We start from the raw sequence: 17,494 nt of genomic DNA, 5'->3' as shown, positions 1-17,494 counted from the left end.
CATCTCGCGGTTGTCTGGATATCATCACTTTCCCCCCACCCCCGACTTACCTCCCAACATCCACCTCACGTCAGCTTCCGCAAGTCACCCTTTCCTCAATTTCTCCCTGTCATCTTTCAAGGTGTTGTCCCAATAGAAACTAGTCTCCCTTGTCTTGAACTCATTCTTCAGATTCTTCCCTCCCATGTTAAGGTCTGAAGTAGGGATTGTGCAATCATTGGTGCACATGTTCAGCACTATTCATGAGTCCTCAGATACTGAAACAGTACATGTTCAAACCTGGGCAACATCCAGCCTTGGGCTGAAAAATAGCAAGGAATATTCATGTCATGCAAATGCCAGACAATGACCATCTCTAAGAAGTGAATCTAACCACTGCCATTGACATTTGATGACATTACCATCATTGGTAACCCCCAGACTGTTGGTAATGGGGGAATTCAATGACCAGAAACTGAATGGAACTAGCCATATAAGTAACAAAAACATAAAATGCTGGAGAAACTCAGCAGGTCTGGGAGTCTGTGGAAAGAAAGCACAATTCTGAAGAAAGGTCACTGAACTCAAAACATTAATTCTGTTTCTCTCTCTCTAAAGATGCTGCCAGACCTGCTGAGTTTCTCCAGCACTTTGTTTTTGTTTCAGATTTCCAGCATCTGCTGTTCTTTATTTAGGAAGCTCAGGGGTGACCTGGCAGATTTCTAAAATCATGAGGGGCATATATAATGTAAATGGCCCAGGTCTTTTTCCCCAGGATGGGGGACCCCAAAACTAGACGGCACAGGTTTGAGATGAGAGGAGAAAGATTTAAAAGGGATGTCAGAGCCAGCTTTTTCCATACCGGGGGTGGTGTGTGTATATGGAATGAGCTGCCAAAGGAAGTAGTAGAGGTGGATACAATTACAGCAATTAAAAGAATTTGGACGGGTACATGGATAGGAAAGGATTTCAAGACTCTTCAAGTCTTGTCCACCATAGCGGGTTTTGAGAAGTTTTGTAGCTCAGGTTGAGGTTTTGGATGTAGGTTTGCTTGCTGAGCTGGCAGGTTCATTTCCAGACATTTCGTTACCATACTAGGTAACATCTTCAGTGGACCTCGGGCAAAGCAATGCTGAAAATTCCTGCTTTCTATTTATATGCGAATGACATCACCAACCCAAAGAAACCCAAAAATATAAATAGAAAGCAGGAATTTTCAGCACTGCTTCGCCTGAGGCCCACTGAAGATGCTACCTTGTAAGGTAACAAAACTTCTTGTCCACCATCTGCAAGGCACAAATCAGGAATGTGGTAGAATATTCCCTACTCGTTTGGATGAGGGGCTTCCTGAAGGGCTTATGCTCGAAATGTCAACTCTCCTGCTCCTCGGGTGTTGACTGATCTACTGTGCTTTTCCAGTACCACTGCTTCTGACTCCCATTAACATCCAGGACAAAGCAGCCTATTTGATTGGGCACCATGTCCACAAACATTCACTGCCTCTACCACCACTTCAGTAGCAGCAGTGTGTACTATGTACAAGATGCACTGCAAAACTTCATTTGGATACATGCTGTGGAGGTACCGGTGTTGGACTGGGGTGGACAAAGTTAAAAGTCACACAACACCAGGTTATAATCCAACTGATGTACAGGCTTTCGGAGTGCTGCTCCTTGTATGATTTTTAATATTAGGATTCAGAACTGGCTTGAAGGTAGAAGGTAGCAGTGGAGGGTTGCTTTTCAGACTGGAGGCCTATAACAAGCTGTCTGCCACAAGGATCGGTGCTGGGTCCAATGTTTTTCATCATTTATATAAATGATTTGGATGTGAACATAGGAGGTGTGGTTAGTAAGTTTGCAGATTACACCAAAATTGGGGGTGTAGTGGACAGCGAAGAAGGTTACCTCTGAGTACAACGAGATGTTGATCAGATGGGCAAATGGGTGGCGGAGTAGTAGATGGGGTTTAATTTAGATGAACGTGAGGTGCATTAGTTTGGAAAGGCAAATCAAGGCAGGACTTGGTACACTGAATGCTAACATCACTGGGGCTGTTGACGGAACTGTTATGAAGTTGTAGACGTGTACTGCACCTTTAAGGGAGCTGAAACGTCTGGCCGGCATAGAGTGTGCTGAAAAATTTTAAAATGTAATATTTGGTTGTCAAACAAATAGCTGAAGCTGCGTTGCTATGGTACACAACAAATTCAAATTCGGCCAATCAGTTTAAATTATGCTCCAGACACCAAAATCCAAACGAAGTTGAATTTTACTGTTTTGGATGACATCAAACCAATGGGCTGGTCCGATGTTTTGGGGTTTATAAAATTGGGTATTTTGAACAGTTGGAGAGAACAGCAAAGAGCAGCCAAGCTCCAATAGACTACCTGCAAAATAGCTCTCTGAAAGGTACCTGTCCAGAAGAAAGTTGTGCAGCAAAAGACCGAAGACGACCTCAAGGAATCTACAGAGGATATTTGACATCTGAAGACAATTGGTTTTGAAAATTGATTTGCTGTAAATTTAAGAGGGAATTTATTGGACCAGTATTGTAGAGTGGGAGCTAAAAATAGGTTTAAGAGATAGCAGTTGTAAATAGTTGTTGTTAGATGTTCTCTTTTGGACTTAAAATTGTTAATTTTTTCTTTAGTGATATTTGGGCATATTTTCTTTCGTGTTCTTTGCTATTAAAAATTTAACAGATTACAGCGTGAGGTGATCTTTTCTGTGTATCTGGTTTAAATTAGCAGATGGAGTTACCCTGTGTTGTAACAGAACAAAGAGACCTTGGAGTACAAGTTCCTTGCAAGTGGAGTTGTAGAGATGTAGTGCATGGAAACAGACCCTTCAGTCCAACTCGTCCATGCCAGCCAAACATCTTAAACTAATCTAGTCCCATTTGTCAGCATTTGGCCCATATCCCTCAGAACCCTTCCTATTCATATACTCATCCAGATGCCTTTTAAATATTGCAATTGTACCAGCCTTCACCACTTCGTTGGAAGTTCATTCTATACACGTACTACCCTCTGTGTGAAAAGGTTGTCCCTTAGGTCTCTTTTATATCTTTCCCCTCTCATCCTAAACCTATGCTCTCTAGTTCTGGACTCCCCCACTCTAGGGAAAAGATGTTGTCTATTTATCCTATCCATGCCCCTCATGATTTTATAAACCTCTATAAAGTAACCCCTCAGCCTCCAACGGTCCAAGAAAGCAGCGGTAGCCTGTTCAACCTCTCCCTATAACTCAAACCCTCCAACCCTGGCAACATCCTTATAATTTTTTTGTGAACCCTTTCAAGTTTCACAACACATTTACATGAGAAATTTGTTGGGTCCTACATTGAATGGGGATTGTAATCTAAACAAAGCATCATCATTGCAATAATCTTCCCATTGCCTGTACTTCACATTGTACTTATAAGCAGATAAAAGAACACCTGAGTATCTGGGCTGTGGCTAAAGTAGCTACCAGAGCCAGTGAATTCAGAACAGCCACTGATGCTGCATGATCCACTTTGATTGTGAACTACGGGTGTTGTATAACTGTTTGAAAGGAAGTTGTAAATCTGAGTAGTTAAGGACAGATGATGAGGAAAGCTTCAGCTTGAGAGAGCAGGAGGTCTCTTCACTTGCCGGGGCTGCTTTGGTCAGCGATATCACTTTTCTTTTCTCCCACTGACTGGTTAACAGTTGGGTTATCCGCAACATCCAACTGTTATTGGTAGTTTAAAAAAAAACATAACGAGCCACATCACGTATGCATTGAAAAACCTCTGATCATGCCTTTGCTGTCCCTGTCTCCCCAGAATCGCTGTTTGAAGGTCAGTCTATCCAAACAATTGAAGACAAGATTTCAGTAAGAAAAAGATTCCTATTCTGGCTTGCTGGAAGTTTATCCAACTCAGACTGGTTTGTCTCAGCACATACACAATCTCACCTCTTCACTAAGTGTTATATTTTTTCAGGACAGCTGCAACAGAAGGTTAACTCCAAACTAAAACCAGTTTATACTGAGAAAAAAATGTTTCCTCATTTCACCTCTGCTTCCTTTCTAAGTCATCTTAAATGTATAACTTTTGGTTACTAATGGAAACAATTTCACCCATTTACAAATTGCAAGAAACAATTTATCAATTAATTTTGAAAATCTCTTTCAGAAGATAGTGTTAATTTTGCTGCATCTGAATTTGATAATTGTGTGAGACAATATGGCACCAGATTATTCTGAATTGAAATGGCACATTTTTAAAAATAGAAAAATGTAACATACAGAAATGAGAAGGAGCAGTTGCACACAGGCATGCAGAAAGCTTGCAAAGACAGCTCTCTTACCCTCTGACAGTGAAAAAGAAACAATCCACAGATACATTGACAATAATTCTAACTCAAGAAATACCTAAGTCCAACTGACCAACTACCGAATTGAAGATCATGGATTCCCTACAATGTAGAAGCAGACCATTCAGCCCACTAAATTCACACGGATCCTCCAAAGACCATCACACCCAGACGCACCTCTCTACCTTATCCCTGTAACTCTGCATTCCCCATGGCTAATGCACCGAGCCTGCACATTCCTGGACACTTCCACACAATCGCTCAAGTATGGAATGGAACCCAGATCCCTGGCACTGCTCGTTCTCTCTCTCTCCCTCCCATACAAATACACACACTTCTTTCACTCCGAGGCTGCGCCCTCAGGTCCAAGTCTCTCCTACTAATGGAAATCACTTCTCCACATCCACTATATCTATGTCTGTCAGTGTACTGTAAGTTTCAATGAGATCTGCCCTTCATCGTTCTAAGCTTTATTGAGTACGGACCTAGTGTCCTCAACTGCTCCTCATATGACAAGCACTTTATCTCGAGGATCATTCTTGTAAACCTCCTCTGGACCCTCTGTGATGCCAGCACATCCTTCCTTACATACAGGGTCCAAAACAGCTCATAATATTGCAACTGATGTCTGACCGCAGCCTTACACAGCTTCAACAGTACATCTCTGCTCCTGTATCAACCTTCAGAGAATCCTGAACTAATAGCTCCCTCCTTGTCTAACACTGAGTGTCCCATGAATTCATACCCATTTCTCCTACACCAATCTTTGAGTCACGTGTTTAATTTTGTTAACCCTGTGTGGGTCGGGTAGTAATCCGGAGATTATTACCTTTTCGGTTATGCTTTTAATTTAGCCCATAGCTGCTCGTGTTCCCTCAGCAAAACCTCTTTCATCTTTCTACCTATATCATTGAAACTTACGTGATCCATGGTAACTGGATCTTTCCACTCCCACTGCGTGTTTCTCTGCAGCCCAGATAAGATATCCTGAACCTGAGCACTAGGCAGGCAAGGAGGAGAAAGTGAGGTCTGCAGATGCTGGAGACCAGAGTTGAAAAATGTGGTGCTGGAAAAACACAGCAGGCCAGGCAGCATCCGAGGAGCAGGAGAATCAACGTTTCGGGCATAAGCCCTTCTTCAGGAAGCACTAGGCAGGCAACACAACCTTTGGGACTCTTGATCCTCGCCTCAGTGTACATTCCCCTGACTGTACTATCCCCAATTACAACTACATTTCTCTTTTCTACCCACTCTTGAATGGCTCCCTGTGCTATGGTCAGTTTGCTCATCCTTCCTGTAGCCCCCACTCTCATCCCCACAGGGAGCAAGAATCTTAAACTTGTTTGACAAGCTCAAGGGCTGAGGCTCCTTCAGCACTATCTCATGATCCTTCTATCTGCCTCGCTCTTATCCACACTCTCCTGTCCGTGAACACTGACCAAATTCACAGTTGTTAATCTAAGGAACGTGAAACACAGAATCCAGATAACTCTCCCCCTCCTTGATGTGGTACAGTTTTCAAAGATCAGACTGCAGCTCATCAATTCTGAGCTGTTGTGCTCCTTGAATAACCAACACTTGAACAGATGTGGTTTCTATGAACAACCATGAGACTGACCGGTTCAGGTATCATACAGGCGCAGCACATCTTTATTTTAATTCATTAGTTGCTAATTTGATTTTTAAAATGTTCGCACTGGTCTTTTAGTTTGTTGTCCGTAAGTATTTCCCCGGTTTATCTTCAATCTGAAAGTAACCGATAATATAGTCACATTTGTAGCTATCACCAACAAATGAACTGACCGTTTTTTTGGGCTTCAGTAAAGGTCCTGACACTGTGGCCTTTTGTTCTTCCGTCCGAGAAAATCACCACTTTATTAAGGTTTATGTGTAATTGCCCTGTTTATGTTCTTATAAATAAGGAGAATAAAATACACTTTATAAAATTTGGAAACATTGATAGGTAAGGAGGGTTTTTTTAAACTTTTTGAATTGCTTTCGGTAATAACGTAATTGGATGACACCTTTATATAATAAAAATATTCACTGCGGCGTATTCACAGAAACATAACAAATGGGAAGAGCTGAACTGTTAATATTTAATAATTGATCCAGTGATTGACGACGAAAGACACCTCGGACCGTGTTTCAGCCCCAACTAGTGACATCGTTCGGGCGCCATGTTGTGAAGGTCGAGCCGGAGTGTGGGCGCCATGTTGTGAAGGTCGAGCCGGGCCGGAGTGTAGGCGCCATGTTGTGAAGGTCGAGCCGGAGTGTGGGCGCCATGTTGTGAAGGTCGAGCCGGAGTGTGGGCGCCATGTTGTGAAGGTGGCGCCATGTTGTGAAGGTCGAGCCAGAGTGTGGGCGCCATGTTGTGAAGGTCGAGCCGGAGTGTGGGCGCCATGTTGTGAAGGTCGAGCCGGAGTGTGTGCGCCATGTTGTGAAGGTCGAGCCGGAGTGTGGGCGCCATGTTGTGAAGGTCGAGCCGGAGTGTGGGCGCCATGTTGTGAAAGTCGAGCCGGAGTGTGTGCGTCATGTTGTGAAGGTCGAGCCGGAGTGTGGGCGCCATGTTGTGAAGGTCGAGCTGGCGTGTGGGCGCCATGTTGTGAAGGTCGAGCCGGAGTGTGGGCGCCATGTTGTGAAGGTCGAGCCGGAGTGTAGGCGCCATGTTGTGAAGGTCGAGCCGGAGTGTAGGCGCCATGTTGTGAAGGTCGAGCCGGAGTGTAGGCGCCATGTTGTGAAGGTCGAGCCGGAGTGTAGGCGCCATGTTGTGAAGGTCGAGCCGGAGTGTAGGCGCCATGTTGTGAAGGTCGAGCCGGAGTGTAGGCGCCATGTTGTGAAGGTCGAGCCGGAGTGTAGGCGCCATGTTGTGAAGGTCGAGCCGGAGTGTAGGCGCCATGTTGTGAAGGTCGAGCCGGAGTGTAGGCGCCATGTTGTGAAGGTCGAGCCGGAGTGTAGGCGCCATGTTGTGAAGGTCGAGCCGGAGTGTAGGCGCCATGTTGTGAAGGTCGAGCCGGAGTGTAGGCGCCATGTTGTGAAGGTCGAGCCGGAGTGTAGGCGCCATGTTGTGAAGGTCGAGCCGGAGTGTAGGCGCCATGTTGTGAAGGTCGAGCCGGAGTGTAGGCGCCATGTTGTGAAGGTCGAGCCGGAGTGTAGGCGCCATGTTGTGAAGGTCGAGCCGGGCCGGAGTGTAGGCGCCATGTTGTGAAGGTCGAGCCGGGCCGGAGTGTAGGCGCCATGTTGTGAAGGTCGAGCCGGGCCGGAGTGTAGGCGCCATGTTGTGAAGGTCGAGCCGGGCCGGAGTGTAGGCGCCATGTTGTGAAGGTCGAGCCGGGCCGGAGTGTAGGCGCCATGTTGTGAAGGTCGAGCCGGGCCGGAGTGTAGGCGCCATGTTGTGAAGGTCGAGCCGGGCCGGAGTGTAGGCGCCATGTTGTGAAGGTCGAGCCGGGCCGGAGTGTAGGCGCCATGTTGTGAAGGTCGAGCCGGGCCGGAGTGTAGGCGCCATGTTGTGAAGGTCGAGCCGGGCCGGAGTGTAGGCGCCATGTTGTGAAGGTCGAGCCGGGCCGGAGTGTAGGCGCCATGTTGTGAAGGTCGAGCCGGGCCGGAGTGTAGGCGCCATGTTGTGAAGGTCGAGCCGGGCCGGAGTGTAGGCGCCATGTTGTGAAGGTCGAGCCGGGCCGGAGTGTAGGGTTGTCATGCCCTTCATGCCTTTAGGTACCTTGCCCTAAACTCTAATAGTTTTATTGTGTTGTGCCATTTGTTGTGCTCCTTGTTTGCCCTTGATCTAGATGACTTGCCTGGCTATTTCAGAGGGCAGTTAGGAATCAGCTATATCGTTGTGCGTCTGCAGTCAGTTAGGCAAGATCAAGCAGATTTCCTTCCTGAAGAATCTTTGTGAACCAGATGGGTATTTACAATCATTTCAAATCTACCACTTGCTGTAGTGGGATTTGAACCTGTGTCTCTGGGACATTAGCCTGGCCTTAGGGATTACTAGTCGAGAGTGTGGTGCTGGAAAAGCACAGCAGGTCAGGCAGCATCCAAGGAGCAGGAAAATGGACATTTCAGACAAAAGCCCTTCATCAGGTTCGAAATATCGATTCTCCTGCTCCTCGGAAGCTGCCTGGCCTGCTGTGCTTTTCCAGCACCACACTCTCGACACTAATCTCCAGCATCTGCAGTTCTCACTTTCACTTTATGGGTTACAGGGACAATAAGGATGGAGGTGGACCGTTTCTTTTCAGACTGGAGGACTGTGATCAATTGTGTGCTGAAAGAATTGGTGCCGGCCACTGCTTTTGTCATTTATATAAGTGATTTGGATGTAAACATAGGAGGTATGGTTTACAGACAGTAAGTTTAAAGATGACACCAAAATTTTTGGTGTAAGGGAGAGCCAAGAAGATGACCATCGAGTAAAACAGGATGTTGATCTGATGGAGAGAAAGTGACGACTCCAGATGCTGGAGACCAGAGTCAAAGTGTATGGCACTGGAGGGGCACAGCAGGTCAGTCAGCATCCCAGGAGCAGGAGAGTCAATGTTTCAGACATAAGCTCTTCATCAGGAATGATTCCTGATGAGGAGCTTGTGCCTGAAACATCAATTGTCCAGCTCCTCGGATGCTGACTGACCTGCTGTGCTTTTCCAGCAACATATTTTTCGATTTTGGATCAGATGGACCGAGGAGTGGCAGTTGCTGTTTGATTTGGATAAATGTGTACTTTGGAAAGACAAATCAGGGCAGGACTTGTACACTTAATGGTAAGGTCCTGGGAGTGTTGCTGAACAAAGAGACTTTGGAGTGCAGGTTCATAGCTCCTTGAAAGTGGAGTTGCAGGTAGACAGGATGCTGAAGAACACAGGTTTATAAAATCATGAGGGACATAAATGGGTTAAATAGACAACATCTTTTCCCCGGGTGGGGGAGTCCAAAACTAGAGGGCGTAGGTTTGAGGTGAGAGGGGAAAGATTAGAAGGGACCTAAAAGACAATCGTTTCATGCAGAGGGTGATGTGTGTAAAGAATGAGCTGCCACAGGAAGTGGTGGAGGCTGGTACAATTACAACATTTAAAAGGCATCAGGATGGGTATAAGAATAGGAAGTATGTAGAGGGATATGGGCCAAATGCTGGCAAATGGTACGAGATTAATTTAGGATATCTAGTCAGCATGGACAAATTGGACCAAAGGGGTCTGTTCCCATACTGTACAGGTGTATGACTCTGTGCTACTATTTCCCACCCTCTAACCAAGATTTTGGCTAATAACTGACCTAATAACTCTTCCTATGGTTTGGTGTCACGTTAGTTCATGTTGTAAAGACATTCCATCACACTGGGTGACGTTGGTCACTGCAGCGACTTTCCTGTTGAGGTTTAATTTTATTAAAGTAGGTGCCTTGTGTCATTTACATAACTGAGAGTCTCATTACTCTGTGATGTGTTGTGAAACATAACTCTGTAAATTGGTTCTGGTTTCCTTTGCAGGAGGGAGCACAACAGAATACCTCCAGCACAGATATACCTATAGGTATGTGAAATAGGAAATGGTATTTGTGAATAATTCAAAATCTCAACCCTGAAAGGGTGATTTCTGAGATGATATCTCTGGGTTATAGACAAACAGTTTAGAACAAGTAATCCAGAACATTCAATTAAATTGTACAAATAGAGAGGGACACCAGTTCAAACTCATTAAAGATATATTTTGAACTGAAATGCAGACACTGATTAGCTTGTGGACTTTTAAAATAGTGTATTCTTTCATGGGAGGTGGGTGTTTCTGACAATTATTGTTGTTGAACTGAATGGCTTGCTAGAGCTAAGAGTCAGCACTCTCACATAGGCCAAGGAGAACAGATTTCCTTTCCTGAAGGATGTTAGTGAACCAACCAGCCTTTTCGCTGGTTCTTTTCTGATGTTCTGACTTCACATTGTCCTCCAATTCTCTGGTAAAACTTTACCTGCATTTTCCCTCGCACCTCAGCCCTGATCATGCTGCAAACCTTTCACCTTATTCCTGATGTTATATTGGAGTAGGAAATAAATACTTGTTTTTATATGACACTTTTCATGACCACTGGGCATCTCAAAGCCAACAAAGTACTTCTAAAATGCGTAGTGAGCATGCTGATTAATTTAAGCACAGCAAAATCCCACAAATAAGAGTGTGGTAATAACCAGATAATCTTTGTTTGTGATGTTGAATGAGGGTTAAATATTGGCGAGGACATTGCTCTTCATCAAATTAAGGTGATTGGGCCTTTACATCAACCTGACCAGGCAGTGGGGGGTCTCACTGAAAGGTGCTGCTGTAGGATATCAGCCTTGGACTTTATACTGAAGCCCTGAAGTGGGCCCTAAAACTGGGATTTCCTGGTACACAGGTGGGTTTGTTGTATACCAAGCCAGAGCTGACCTGGCCGAGATTTTATCCCAAAATCTGGCAAGTATTGCTCCCTCTCCCGATTGTCTCACACTTCAGGATCTGTTTTCACTCCCTTTTCTGATGAAGCTCTGACTCAGCTGCTGTAACCAGGGTGTGGGACAATCTGAGAGCGAGAGAGGCCTTTCAAGGTGGTGAGGGCTTTCCAGGGATGAAACACAAGGGGTGGAACAGAATTGGGGTGGGTGAGGAGTTAGGAAGGTGCTCCCTTGGTAAGGAATTGGGAGGAAGCAATGGGTGTCACAGGTGCTCCTAGGTCAGATTGGGTATCAGCTGAGGCCTAGGTCACTTACAAGGTTCCAAACACTCAGCACTGGCACACGATTCACCATTAAGGGCATCACGCTTGAGCCCATGCCAATCTGACACTTAAGAACTCATCCATGTTCACTGTCAGACTTTGATTGTCCCTCTGTACTAGCCCATAATGACCTTGTCCTTGTCTGTATCCCTCCACCATCACTGTACCTGGATGACATGTTCAGTGTCCCACACTGTGGTTACTGTCTCTCTGTCACATCGATGTTTGAAGCTGCCAACAGATGCTTAGCTGTGAGGTTCTTATGCTACCATCAGTCTGCAGTTTCTGTTTGGATTGTGATCAGCTTGGACCCTCACTGTTGGTAATTTGTTTTGTCCTCAGACCGACTCACAGTGACCTACTGTCGGAGTAGTGGCCCTGGGGGACAGAACGTCAACAAGGGTGAGGAGACCGTTTGCTCAATAACATTTGATTTTCCTACTCTTACTGGCTACAGCTCGCCATCGCCTCACCTCAGTGCTGTGTGACCCTCATCTGAGAGGATTCACCTCCGGTTCAACTGGAAGTGACAACATATTGAGTTGTATCCTGTTGTCCTCTGGAATCCCGACTGGTTGCTTGGGGAGCTCAATGGATCATGATCAGGAGCTTGAGTCCTGGCTGTTTTGCAGTTCTCTGCCCACCCAGGCACTTGGTCTGATTCTGATCCAGATGAGCAGCAGGGCTGACCACCCAGGACACATCTGGCCTGCCAGTATCACTGGGAACAACACCAACCGGGGGTAGTATGAGGGGTTAATGACCATCATTAGGGGTATGGGAGACACTGTCCCTCAGGAAGGGTAAAGGAGGTGCAGCCCATCAAGAGGGGACAAAGGAGAATGCTGTCCCTCGGGAGGAGCTGACCCTGGGGAGGGGTACGGGAGGAGCTGACCCTGGGGAGGGGTACGGGAGGAGCTGACCCTCGGGGGGAGGGGTACGGGAGGCGCTGACCCTCGGTGGGTAGGGTACGGGAGGCGCTGACCCTCGGGGGAGGGGTACGTGGGTGCTGTCCTTTGGGAAGGGTATGGGTGACACTGTCCCTCGGGACAGGGCTGGGTGTCTTGTCTCTCAGGGGTGTGCTAGGTCTAGTTGGAGTTCTCTTTGTGCTGGGTGTGAGTGAGTGATGGATGCTACGCTGGTTCTGTTGTTACAGTGAACACCAAGGCAGAAGTAAGGTTCCATGTAGCGACAGCTGACTGGCTCTCTGAGGATGTGCGGAGCACAATCACTGCCAAGGTGAGCCTTTCTGCTCGGTGACAGCCAACAGTAAAGAGTGGTCAGATGATAGAGCCCTTCTGTATTACTCCCTCCCTCTCCCTCTCCTCCTGACTGAGGCGTGTAATCCACCCTTTATACATTGTCTCAGTCTGAAAAACAACCATTCATCACGGCAGGGACTCCTCACTTAAAGCTGCGGCCCTCTTCCTGAAAATTACCAAATGAAGTGAAATGAATTAAAGTTAATCACTGGTGCTAATAAGAATTAATGTTAAAGCTGGAATTCACATGTTTCATGCCTGGGAAAGTTGATGTACAGATTTAAATACTGTATTGTCAATGTCCTGTACTGTGTGTTCCTGCAAATTAAAAAAAACACTACATCTAAAGGAAATACAGAGTACAATCCAATACAGTCAATGATAAAACTCAGCTCTGTGCAGTGACCAAGTTTGATTAGTGCTGCAATCCCACGCTGTCAGTGCAAGGGAAAGAGGGAACAGCTGAAGATATTCCTTGTGGTGGCAGTGGTCATTGGGGTCTTTGAAGTAAGAATGGAATGGGAACGGGAGCTGGGGCTGGAGAAAGGCTTCAGCACAGGGAGCTGAGGCAAGAGGCACTTCAGAATAAGGGCATGAGCAGGCACAGGACAAACATTGTGTGCACATGTAGGCTACAGAATTGACTGTGACTGTTAGACTGCAATGGACAATAGTGAAAGGATCTGTGTGTTCTTTATTTTATGGAAAACCTTACAAGGGAAATGACATTGATTCAATTAATGTTAAGAAGTGTTACAACTTACCTGGGAAGAGGGTGCTGGTAATGGTGCCCCACTGTTCCACAATGTAACAAATCCCAATTAAACCACCAGGGTGACTAATCTGTCAGACTGACTACTGTCAGGACAAAAGCACAAGCATGACTGATTGACAGAAAATATTTATACTGACTGTAGTGCACTTAACTTTAACAAATATTGCAATAAATAAAGTTTCTAATCAATTAGGAACAAAAGTAGGCCATTCAGTATTTGAACTAGAAGACAATGAGGACTGCAGATGCTGGAGATTAGAGTCGAGAGTGTGGTGCTGGAAAAGCACAGCAGGTCAGGCAGCATTTGAGGAACAGGAGGATTGATATTTCAGGCAATGGCCCTTCATTCAGTATTTGAGCCTGCCCTGTCATCTAATATGATAAATAATCAAATGCTTAAATATCTTTTACACAGTCCATCCCCAATAGCTCTTTACATCATTGATTATCAGAAAGTTATCAATCTCTACTTTGAATGTACTCAAAGACTGAGCTTCCACAGTCCTCTGGGATAGAGAATTCCAAAGATTCCCCACCTTCTAAGTTTTCTAAACAAAAATTTCCTCATTTTGTTCTAAATGGTGTAACCTCCTAGTTTGAAATTGTGGTTCCAGACTCCCCAGTCCGGGGGAGCATTTTACCTGCATTGACCACGTGTGTCCCTTTAAGTATTTTGTAGGTTTCAATTAGATCACCTCTGATTCTTCTAAACTCTAGAGAATACAAGCCCAGTTTGCCCAATCACTCTTCACAGGACAGTCCCACTATCCCAAGAACAAATTTGGTGAACCTTCATTGCACTTCCCCCTACGGCAATAATATTTTCCCTGAAAGAAGGAGACCAAAATTTCACACAATACTCCTGGTCTGGTCTAACCAAGCTTCTGCTTAAGTCTTCTATACTCCTGTACTCAAATCCTCTTGCAAAAAAGGCAAATTCCATTCGCCTTGTTAATAGCTTGCTGCACCTGCAAGTCTTTAGTGACTTATCGAGAAGGACATTTAGCTCCCTTTGTGCATCTATACTTTCCAACTTGTTACAATTTAATAAATACTCTGCACATCTATTCTTCCTACCAAAATGGATAACCTCACATTTTCCCATATTATGGAATTGAATTTTGGTTTTATAGCCAAAGGAATAGAATATAAAGGTAAGGAAGTATTGTTGCAACTACACAAGGCATTAGTGAGACAGCACATGGAATATTGTGCACGGTTTTGGTCCCCTTATTTGAGGAAAGATGTAGTGGCATTGGAGGCAGTTCAGAGAAAGTTCATTAGATTGATCCCAGAGATTTAAGTAAGAGGAGAGATTAGTACTTTAGGCCTAAACTCTCTGGAATTTGGAAGAGTGAGAGGAGATCTAGATTAGATTACCTACAGTGTGGAAACAGGCCCTTCGGCCCAACAAGTCCACACTGACCCTCCGAAGGCCACCCACCCAGAACCATTCCCCTACATTTACCCCTGACAAATGCACCTAACACTACAGGCAATTTACTATGGCCAATTCACCTAACCTGCACATCTTTGTGGGAGGACACTGGAGCACCTGGAAGAAACCCACACAGAAACGGGGAGAATGTGCAAACTCCACACAGACAGTTGCCCGAGGCAGGAATTGAACCTGGGACCCTGGTGCTGTGAGGCAGCAGTGCTAACCACTGAGTCACCATGCTGCTCTAATCTAATTGAGATACTCAGGATGATAAAAGGTTTGGATAAAATAGACATGGAGCGGATGCTTCCTCTAGGTTGAGAGGCCATAGACTTAGGATAAGGGGTAGCAAGTTTAAAACAGAGTTGAGGAGAAACGACTTCTCCCAAAGGATTGTGAATCTGTGGAATTCACTCCCCTAATGTGCGGTGGACACTGGGACAGTGAGTAAATTTAAGGAGGTGTTTGACAGATTTTAAATTGGTAATTAATGGAGAGAAGGTAGGAAAAGGGGGATGAAGAGCATAACAGCCATGATCGAATGGTGGAGCAGACTCGATGGGCTGAATGGCCTAATTTTGTTCCTGTTTCTAATGACTTTATTATATTACAACTGTCATCTTCTTGCCCATTCACTAAACCTGTCCATATCTTCCTTAAGGTACTGAACATCTTCCTCAAACACACATTGCCACTTTGCTTCATATCATCTGCAAGTTCTAAACATTACATTTAGCCGTAGCCTCCAAATCCCTGATATATTTTGTGTACAGCTGGTGTCTCAAGTACTATGTACCTTAAACTACATTCTTTAAGAATCCCAAATACATGCAAACACACAATCTTGACTAACACAGACAATTTGACACATTATCTTTCAGTGCTTCATCCTTTCTTTTCCTCTCATCAGTACCAGAACAGAATTAATCGGGCTGGGCAGCTGATTGTCACTTCGGAAGTCAGCAGGTACCAGATGAAGAACCTTGCTGATTGTCTGCAGAAGATTCGGAACATAGTGGCAGCAGCAAGTCAGCAACCCAAGCAACCATCCAAAGAGGATGCTGAGACTCGGAGAATGAGGTGATGGTTTAAAAACAGAGGGGTGCTTGTTTGCTCGGAACCCTCTTGAGGGTGTCTCCTTTCTGGCTGTGAAGTCCCATCCTGCTCATCTCTGAGGTCCCACAGTAGGGTACAAAATCCTGGCTGAGCTCCAGTGCAGTATAGAGAAAATGCCACATTGTCAGAGGTCCCACTGCAATATTCAGGGGATGCCACACTGTCGGTGGTCCTCTTGTGGTATAGAGAGAATGCCACATTATCATAAGTTCCACACCTCGAATAAGTCATTAAAACAAGTCTCCCCTCACACCAGGCAAGTGTAAGACATCCCATATTTTTATTTTGAAGAAGAGCAGGGGAGATCTCCCAAGTGTTCTGGCCTCAAAAAGAAATCTCAAGATTATCTGACCATTATCATATAAAGTCATAGAGATGTACACCACGGAAACACACCCTTAAGTCCAACCAGATATTCTAACCTAATCATTTGCCATCACTTGGCCCATATCCCTCTAAACCCTTCCTATTCATATATCCATCCAGATGCCTTTTTAATATTGTAATTGTACCAGCCTCCACCACTTCCTCTGGCAGCTCATTCCATACACGTACCAATCTCTGTGTGAAGATGTTGCCCCTGAGGTCTCTTTTATATCTTTCCCCTCTCACCTTAAACCTATGCCCTTTAGTTCTGGATCCCCCACACTAGGGAAAATTCCTTGTCTATTTATCCTATCCATGCCCCTCGTGATTTTATACACCTATGTCCTGTACAGCCACAACATGACCTCCCAACTCCTGTACTCAATACTCTGACCAATAAAGGAAAGCATACCAAATGTCGTCTTCACTATCCTGTCTACCTGTGACTCCACTTTCAAGGAGCTATGAATCTGCACTTTAAGGTCTCTTTGTTCAGCAACACTCCCTAGGACCTTACCATTAAGTGTATAAGACCTGCCCTGATCTGCCTTCCCAAAATGCAGCACCTCACATTTATCTGAATTAAACTCCATCTGCCACTCCTCAGCCCATCTGATCAAGGTCCCGTTGTACTCCAGTAACTTTCTTCGCTGTCCACTACACCTCCAATTTTGGTGTCACCTGCAAACTTACTAACTATACCTCCTATGTTCACATCCAAATCATTTATATCAATGATGAAAAGCAGTGGATCCTTGTGGCACACCACTCATCACAGGCCTCCAGTCTGAAAAACAGCCCCCCACCACCACCTCTGTGTTCGACCTTTGAGCCAGTTCTGTATCCAAATGGCTAGTTCTCCCTGTATTCCGTGAGATCTAATCTTGCTCACCAGTCTCCCATGGGGAACCTTGTCGAATGCCTTACTGAAGTCCATATAGATCACGTCTACTGCTGTGCCCTCATCAATCCTCTTTGTTACTTCTTCAAAAAACTCAATCAGATTTGTGGGACATGATTTCCCACGCACAAAGCCATGTTGACTATCCCTAATCAGTCCTTGCCTTTCCAAATACATGTAAATCCTGTCCCTCAGGATTCCCTCCAACAACCTGCCCACCACCAACACCAGGCTCACTGGCCTATAGTTCCCTGGCTTGTCTTTACTGCCCTTCTTAAACAGTGGCACCATGTTTGCCAACCTCCAGTCTTCCAGCACCTCACCTGTCACTATTGATGATCCAAATATCTCAGCAAGGGGCCCAGCAATCACTTCCCTAACTTCCCACAGAGTTTTAGGGTACACCTGCTCAGCCCCTGGGGATTTATCCATCTTTAGGTGTTTTAAGACATCCAGCACCACCCCTTCTGTAATGTGAACGGTTTTCAAGATGTCACCATCTATTTTCTTTTCATATCCTTTTCCACAGTAAATACTCCATATCCTTTTCCACAGTAAATACTGA

The 17,494-nt window shown here is 45.3% G+C and overlaps 1 protein-coding gene across 1 annotated transcript; it reads left to right on the top strand.

Annotated features, from left to right (window-relative positions):
* Nucleotides 1-9,595: 9,595 nt before the first annotated feature.
* On the top strand, nucleotides 9,596-15,630 carry mrpl58 (mitochondrial ribosomal protein L58). Its single transcript, XM_043714307.1, has 5 exons — nucleotides 9,596-9,712; nucleotides 9,810-9,852; nucleotides 11,411-11,470; nucleotides 12,225-12,307; nucleotides 15,457-15,630. The coding sequence occupies exons 1-5, from the start codon at nucleotides 9,611-9,613 to the stop codon at nucleotides 15,628-15,630; spliced, it is 462 nt and encodes a 153-aa protein (XP_043570242.1). The 5' UTR covers nucleotides 9,596-9,610.
* Nucleotides 15,631-17,494: the final 1,864 nt, after the last annotated feature.

The sequence above is a fragment of the Chiloscyllium plagiosum genome, chromosome 24, assembly GCF_004010195.1.
Source record: "Chiloscyllium plagiosum isolate BGI_BamShark_2017 chromosome 24, ASM401019v2, whole genome shotgun sequence".
Taxonomy (NCBI): Eukaryota; Metazoa; Chordata; class Chondrichthyes; order Orectolobiformes; family Hemiscylliidae; genus Chiloscyllium; species Chiloscyllium plagiosum.
Note: the sequence above shows the minus strand (reverse complement) of the source record. Positions and strands in the feature narration are given on the sequence as shown.

Bases quoted from the DNA above. Each gene is read 5' to 3' on its own strand.
- mrpl58 (XM_043714307.1), top strand. From the start codon at position 9,611: ATGGTTTGGTGTCACGTTAGTTCATGTTGTAAAGACATTCCATCACAC. The intron at 9,853-11,410 runs GTATGTGAAATA...TTTTGTCCTCAG, and splicing joins CAGCACAGATATACCTATAG to ACCGACTCACAGTGACCTAC. The intron at 11,471-12,224 runs GTGAGGAGACCG...CTGTTGTTACAG, and splicing joins GGGACAGAACGTCAACAAGG to TGAACACCAAGGCAGAAGTA.